This window comes from Salmo salar, chromosome ssa03 (genome assembly GCF_905237065.1).
Source record: "Salmo salar chromosome ssa03, Ssal_v3.1, whole genome shotgun sequence".
In the NCBI taxonomy this organism is placed as follows: Eukaryota; Metazoa; Chordata; class Actinopteri; order Salmoniformes; family Salmonidae; genus Salmo; species Salmo salar.
In genome coordinates, this window is record NC_059444.1 from 95876994 (window position 1) to 95885311 (window position 8318).

At 44.7% G+C, this 8318-nt stretch overlaps 1 protein-coding gene across 1 annotated transcript; it reads left to right on the forward strand.

Annotated features, from left to right (window-relative positions):
* The first annotated feature begins 973 nt into the window (after positions 1-973).
* LOC106601879 (UPF0764 protein C16orf89 homolog) lies at positions 974-6239 on the forward strand. Its single transcript, XM_045715904.1, has 7 exons — positions 974-1300; positions 1929-2081; positions 2807-2957; positions 3344-3461; positions 4472-4634; positions 5078-5218; positions 5583-6239. The coding sequence occupies exons 1-7, from the start codon at positions 1129-1131 to the stop codon at positions 5684-5686; spliced, it is 1002 nt and encodes a 333-aa protein (XP_045571860.1). The 5' UTR covers positions 974-1128; the 3' UTR covers positions 5687-6239.
* The last annotated feature ends 2079 nt before the right edge of the window (positions 6240-8318 follow it).

Sequence of the window (8318 nt, forward strand, 5' to 3'; positions counted from 1 at the left end):
CTATATGAATGTAACTACAGAGATTCTATTAAACTACAGGTACTATGTAACTATATGACTGTAACTACAGAGATTCTATTAAACTACAGGTACTATGTAATTATATGACTGTAACTCCGGAAATTCTATTAAACTACAGGTACTATGTAATTATATGACTGTAACTACGGAGATTCTATTAAACTACAGGTACTATGTAACTATATGACTGTAACTACAGAGATTCTATTAAACTACAGGTACTATGTAATTATATGACTGTAACTACAGAGATTCTATTAAACTACAGGTATTATGTAATTATATGACTGTAACTACAGATATTCTATTAAACTACAGGTACTATGTAATTATATGACTGTAACTACAGAGATTCTATTAAACTACAGGTACTATGTAATTATATGACTGTAACTATGGAGATTCTATTAAACTACAGGTACTATGTAACTATATGACTGTAACTACAGAGATTCTATTAAACTACAGGTACTATGTAACTATATGACTGTAACTACAGAGATTCTATTAAACTACAGGTACTATGTAATTATATGACTGTAACTACATGTAGCTATAAACCACAGACATTATCTATTCATTTCCCCTATCTGGTTTATGGTGTAGGCAAGGCTATTTGACAAAATAACTGTCTTGGTTTACACTATGAATGCCTGCACCCCTCTTCTCTGTCATCAAATTGATGACATTTATATAAACATTAATTTAATTAAATACGTCTGATGAGTGTCTACCAAAAGACACTCATCCTTGATACTCTCTCTCCACCCCCTCTCTCTCGCTCTTTCTCTTACACTTTCTATACCCCTCAATAATACCTTTATATTTTCCAATTCCATCACAGACAGATTAGAATGTGCTCTGGCTACTCCAGGAAGTTACAAAGCACTGAATGAAATGCAACTAGCACACATTGTATTAGCCTAATTAAATCAAATTGAATTCCCAGCTTCTCAATCGATCGAGCCACGTGACAGCTCGTTTTCGCCAAACATGCACATCACTCTTGCAAATCACTCTTGCAAATCAGGTATATGCGCTGCGTCAACCGTTTGGGGTTTAGCCTAGGGCGGCTATTGCTAGAATTTTAGTAGCCTATATCAGAACATGGCTAGGTTTGTAGTAGTGTTTTTTGTCCTTGTTTTCTCCGCCACCAATGCGGCGCATGAGGAGGTCATTGATGTGATTCTAGCCAGCCTCGCCAAAAGCGCATCGTTCCTGGAGCAAGAGCACGGTAACATCAACCTAGACGGAGTGGTCGGGTACATCATCCTGCAGGGTGAGTAGTATACCAGCGTCATTATTATCACTGCCGGTAGTATCATTCTATATGGAGAGGGACAAAATAACAGAACGGTCTGCACACTGTAGCATACACAGTGTATCATATATCCTCCTAATTACCACCTTTAATGAGGACGTTTCGATCCACAAGGATCTTCGTCAAGTCCAACGGAATACAAGTGCGCACATAGACTACCCAAATATCTGAGTAAATATACGGTATGTCGAGGAAACATCGATTATTTTCATACATGTCTGGACATTAAATTGTAGTCTATCTATGTGGTCGTTTGGTTAGGCTATTGCTGGCTCAGCATGTCAGCATGCACCAAATGCTTCCCGTTCCCGCTATTGCGGTGTCCCGCATGACAAGGCACAGTTCTTCAGGCTGTCTGATTGGCTATGTGGCGTCAGTGTCATGTTGATATGAAAGAAAACAGTAGAATATGTGATGATTTGTCGATATGGAATACAAACCTTTATGGTTGATCAAAGTTTGTTATTGTGTTGTTGTGGGTGTGTCAACATTGTAGATAGGAGAGCCAAATATGACTTAATTCACTTAATAATTACAAATGTCTTTGAAAACATCTCTTTCCATGTCCTTGTTCTCCGGGCCCCAGCGGAGTTGAAGGAAGCAGTGAGAACTTGGCCCCACACTGACCCTCTGAGCTGGTCTCAGCGCACCGCTACGGTTACCCTGGTCAAGAGGTTGGACCAGAGCCTGGCTAAGGCTGTCACTGAGCTGGAGAAGACTGACCCCAAATACTACAGAGGTAAATACTACTACACCTCTCTCTCATCTCTCTCTCATCTCTCTCTCATCCCTTTCTCTCATCCCTCTCTCTCCCTCTCTGTCTCTCTCTCTCCCCCTCTCTCTCCCCTCTCTCTCTCATATCTCTCTCTCTCCCTCTCCCTCTCTCTCATGCTCTCTCTTCTCTCTCTCTCGCTCATCCCTCTCTCTCACTCTCAATCTCATCTCACTCTCATCCCTCTCTCTCATCACACTCTCATCCCTCTCTCTCATCTCTCTCTCTCCCCCTCTCTCTCTCTCGCTCTCTCTCATGCTCTCTCTCCTCTCTCTCTCATCCCTCTCTCTCTCAATCTCATCTCTCTCTCATCCCTCTCTCATCACTCTCTCTCTCAATCTATCTATCTATCTATCTATCTATCTATCTATCTATCTATCTATCTATCTATCTATCTATCTATCTATCTATCTATCTATCTATCTATCTATCTATCTATCTATCTATCTATCTATCTATCTATCTATCTATCTATCTATCTATCTATCTATCTATCTATCTATCTATCTCTCTCTCTCTCTCTCTCTCTCTCTCTCTCTCTCTCTCTCTCTCTCTCTCTCTCTCTCTCTCTCTCTCTCTCTCTCTCTCTCTCTCTCTCTCTCTCTCTCTCATCCCTCTCATCGCTCTCTCTTTCTCTCTCTCTTTCTCTCTCTTTCTCTCTCTCTCTCTCTCTCTCTCTCTCTCTCCTGTAGAGTTTGAGCCTCTGTTGATCTGGACCTTCTGGTCAGTACCCCATGAGTGGAGCTCCACAGATCCCTCTCTGGCCTACTCCTCCGGTCGTACCATGGAGTGTTACGATGAGACACAGAGCGACAAGTGTATGACCCTGCTTCTGGGAACATGGTACACACAGAAATCAAATTAAATCAACGTTTATTTGTCACGTGCACTGAATACAACAGGTGTAGACCTTACAGTGAAATGCTTACTTACAGGCTCTAACCAATAGTGCAAAAAAGGCATTAGGTGAACAATAGGTAAAGAAATAAAACAACAGTAAAAGATAACAGTAGCACACCACCATGCTTATTGAGCAGGGTGATGCCTCTCATGTATTTCAGTGTGGCAGTAGGAGGGTATTATAACCTAGAAGGCCTACAGCTTCCGTTGGCCAGGTTGCTAATACATTTTTTGCCTGTATATGTGTGTACGTGCTTGTGTGTCTGTGTACGTGCCTGTGCATGTGTGCGTGTGCATGCATGTTATATGTGTGTGTGATGGTTTGTCAGGAAGAACAACGGGACTCCTTGCATCGTGACCAAGTCATGTCGTGACACAATGACGAGGTTTGGATGTCCTAACTACTCCCTCTCTCACCAGCTGCTCTACTTCATGCTGGGAGCCAATGTGAGAACACACACACACACACACACACACACACACACACACACACACACACACACACACACACACACACACACACACACACACACACACACACACACACACGCGCACACACACACACACACACACACACACACACACACACACCTAACTTTCTATGCTCCACTCCTGTCTTCCCCAATTTCCCTCCCTCCCTATCGCTCCCTCCCCCCTATCGCTCCCTCCCCATCTCTCCCTCTCCCTTCCTAATCCCCTCCTCCCTCCCTCTCTCTTCCTCCTTCCCTGCCTCCCTCCCTCTCGCTCTCTCTCCCTCCCTAACCCCCTCCCTCCTCCCTCTCTTCCTCCTTCCCTGCCTCCCTCTCTCCCTGCCTCCCTAACCCCCTCACTCTCTCTTCCTCCTTCCCTGCCTCCCTCTCTCCCTCCCTAACCCCCTCCCTCCCTCTCTCTTCCTCCTTCCCTGCCTCCCTCTCTCTCTCCCTCCCTCCCTAACCCCCTCCTTCCCTGCCTCCCTCTCTCCCTCCCTCTCTCCCTCCTTAACCCCCTCCCTCTCTCTTCCTCCTTCCCTGCCTCCCTCTCTCTCTCCCTCCCTCCCTAACCCCCTCCCTCTCTCTTCCTCCCTCCCTGCCTCCCTCTCTCTCTCTCTCCCTCCCTCCCTCCCTAACCCCCTCTCTCCCTCCCTAACCCCCTCCCTCTCTCTTCCTCCTTCCCTGCCTCCCTCTCTCCCTCCCTCTCTCCCTCCCTCCCTAACCCCCTCCCTCCTCCCTCTCTTCCTCCTTCCCTGCCCCCTCTCTCCCTCCCTCCCTAACCCCCTCCCTCTCTCTTCCTCCCTCCCTGCCTCCCTCTCTCTCTCCCTCCCTCCCTCCCTCCCTCCCCAACCCCCTCCCTCCTCCCTCTCTCCCTCCCTAACCCCCTCCCTCTCTCTTCCTCCTTTCCTGCCTCCCTCTCTCTCTCCCTCCCTCCCTAACCCCCTCCCTCCCTGCCCCCCTCCCCCGCTCCCTGCCCCCCTCCTCCAGAGAGGTTGCTCTGCCATGTTGAAGGGGGACATGCGTCCATCGCGTGCTAACCTAACAGAGAGACAGTACCAGGGGATATTCTGCTCCAACATGCTGAAGGGAAACATGGACATCATACAGAAGAACTTCACCGGGGAGACCCAGGACATCTTCATCGAAAACAGTCAGTCTCAAATTACACCCTATTCCCTATATAATGCACTACTTTTAACCAGGACCCAATGGCACCTTATTCCCTATATAGTGTACTACTTTTGACCAGGGCCCAATGGCACCCTATTCCCTATATAGTCCACTACATTAGACCAGAGATCTATGGCACCCAATTCCCTATATAGTGCACTACTTTAGACCAGAGATCTATGGCACCCAATTCCCTATATCGTGCACTACATTAGACCAGAGATCTATGGCACCCAATTCCCTATATAGTGCACTAGTTTAGAGCATGGCCTATCTGTGTATACTCCCAGTAGACTAGTGTGTCTATGAAGCAGTATGACAGTCAGTGTTTAGAGAAACATAACATGTAAAACCTTTATAAGTTGTAGTTTGTTTAAAATGAAACCATGATTTTACTTTCTATAACTTCCTCCCTCTCCACAGTACTGCTGTGTGGATTGGCTGGTTTCTCTGACTTTCTCAAAGTTGATTGGCTGCAGCACATTCTGAGGCTTCAGGATCAGGAAGTGGGATGTTTTACACAGCCCCACAGAAGAGTGAAGAGGAGAGAGAGAATGTTGAAGGGTGTGTGTCAAGAATATCCCTGGTGTTATGCATGGTCATACACACACATACAGACACACACAGAGAGAACCAGCATGCACAGAAACACACCCCTACACACACACACACACACACACACACACACACACACACACACACACACACACACACACACACACACACACACACACAGAGAAACAGCATGTGCGCACACACACACACACACACACACACCACACACACACACACAGAGAGAGAGAAACAGCACGTGCACGCACACATGCACGCATGCACACACACAGAATCAGCACAGAAAAACACACACAGAAAAACAGAACCCAGCTTCAATAAGCTTTTACTGTTCTATCTCCCCTCCTCCCTCCAGATGGTTGTTCCAGTCACATAACAGGCGTGTCAGTGAGCGCTCTGGGAGGATACCTCAACTACTACCTGACAGAGCAGGACATCACCAAGAGACCACTCACCTGAATGTCAACCACCCTTCACCTGGATGTGTGACCCTTCACCTGGATGTGTGTCCCAAATAGCACCTTATTCTTTACTTATAGCACTACTTCTGACAAGGGCCCCGTAGGGCTCTGGTGAAAAGTAGTGCACTGTGTAGGGCAGTGTGTGTCCATCCTCTCCTGGGGACCCCCAGCCGTTCCATGGTTTTCATCTATTCCACAGCACCAGTGGTGTTAACTACTTAAGTAGTACTTTAAAGTAATTTTACTTAAGTCGTTTTTTGGGGGGTATCTGTTCTTTACTTTACTATTTATATTTTTAACAACTTTTACTTCACTACATTCCTAAAGAAAATTATGCACTTTTTCCTCCCAACATTTTCCCTGACACCCAAAAGTACTCATTACATTTTGAATGCTTAGCTGGACAGGAAAATTGTCAAATTCACGCACTTATCAAGAGAACATCCCTGGTCATCTCTACTGCCTCTTATCTGGCAGACTCACTAAACACAAATGCATTGTTTTTAAATGATGTCTGAGCGTTGGAGTGTGCCCCTGGCTGTCCGTGAATTAAAAAAAACAAGAAAATCGTGCTGTCTGGTTTGCTTAAAGACAAGACTCTCCTTTATCTAACCACACTGTCCGATTTCAAAAAGGCTTTACAGCGAAAGCAAAACATTAGATTATGTCAGCAGAGTACCCAGCCAGAAATAATCAGACACCCATTTTTCAAGCTAGCATATAATGTCACAAAAACCCAGAAGACAGCTAAATGCAGCACTAACCTTTGATGATCTTCATCAGATGACACACCTAGGACATTATGTTATACAATACATGCATGTTTTGTTCAATCAAGTTCATATTTATATCAAAAAACAGCTTTTTACATTAGCATGTGACGTTCAGAACTAGCATACCCCCCGCAAACTTCCGGGGAATTTACTAACAATTTACTAAATTACTCATGATAAACGTTCACAAAAAGCATAACAATTATTTTAAGAATTATAGATACAGAACTCCTCTATGCACTCGATATGTCCGATTTTAAAAAAGCTTTTTGGTGAAAGCACATTTTGCAATATTCTAAGTACATAGCCCAGGCATCACGGGCTAGCTATTTAGACACCCGGCAAGTTTAGCCTTCACCAAAATCAGATTTACTATTATAAAAGTTTGATTACCTTTCGTTGTCTTCGTCAGAATGCACTCCCAGGACTGCTACTTCAATAACAAATGTTGGTTTGGTCCCAAATAATCCATCGTTATATCCGAATTGCTGCGTTTTGTTTGTGCGTTCCAGAAACTATCCGAAATGGTATATCAGGGTCGCACGCATGGCGCAATTCGTGACAAAAAAATTCTAAATATTCCATTACCGTACTTCGAAGCATGTCAACCGCTGTTTAAAATACATTTTTATGCAATTTATCTCGTAAAAAAGCGATAATATTCCGACCGGGAATCTCCTTTTCGGCAAACAGAGGAAAAATCACAAAGACGGGGGCGGCCAGGGCACGCGCCTAAGCCCACAGTCCCTTGATCGGCCACTTGAGAAAGGCGATAATGTGTTTCAGCCTGGGGCTGGGATGACGACATTCTGTTTTTTCCTGGGCTCTGAGAGCCTATGGAAGACGTAGGAAGTGTCACGTTAGAGCAGAGATCCTTTGTAATTGAATGAGATGGCAAAGAAGTTCAAGAAATGGTCAGACAGGCCACTTCCTGTAAAGGAATCTCTCAGGTTTTGACCTGCCATTTGAGTTCTGTTATACTCACAGACACCATTCAAACAGTTTTAGAAACTTTGGAGTGTTTTCTATCCAAAGCCAATAATTATATGTATATTCTAGTTACTGGGCAGGAGTAGTAACCAGATTAAATCGGGTACGTTTTTTATCCAGCCGTGAAAATACTGCCCCCTAGCCATAACAGGTTAAGACACACGGGGCTTGTAACCTAAGTCAGTAACCAAAGGGCAAGGTGGTCTATGACAAGAGATTGCTTTTAGTAAGGGGGGCATTCCGTAGATGGAAACCCTTTTTATCCCTAACAATCATTTTGTAGGAGTTCAACATTTCCAATTCACTATTCCGGTCATTTATGAACCCATCGACCAAGCGTGTGATTGATTCAAAGTTTACACTGTCGTGGACGAATCAGAATTAGTTGGGTAACATAGATAATTAAGATGTTTTATTAGTATAATATGCTTATTTGAGGTACTTGTCATTAGAAAGTGTCCATTGGACTCTGGTGTCTTTTCAGTTTCACGTCTACCTTAGCTGGGGCTCAGACACTTGGGGCCCAGAGAGAGGAGAGGTCAGACTTGTCGTCATGGGAATGTGTCTTTACCTATTTCTTAAACCATGTGAAGGGATGGCGTGATTAATGGGGAACCAATGACTTGTCTCCACAATGTCTGTGAGCAAGTCACTCCCTCCTTTTCTTTATTGTGGGGAGGACTATGGCAGTAAATGGACCCTTGTATGTCCTCTCTTAGATCTCACACTTATCCTGTGATAATATATGGCCTAGAGGCTCACTCCCCCCAGTGAGCCTGTCCAGGAGTGGGGTCAAGAGGGGGTTTGCTTGAGATGGGAGTATCTAGAGTTGACAATTGATATATGCCATTGGATGAAATAGTTCTG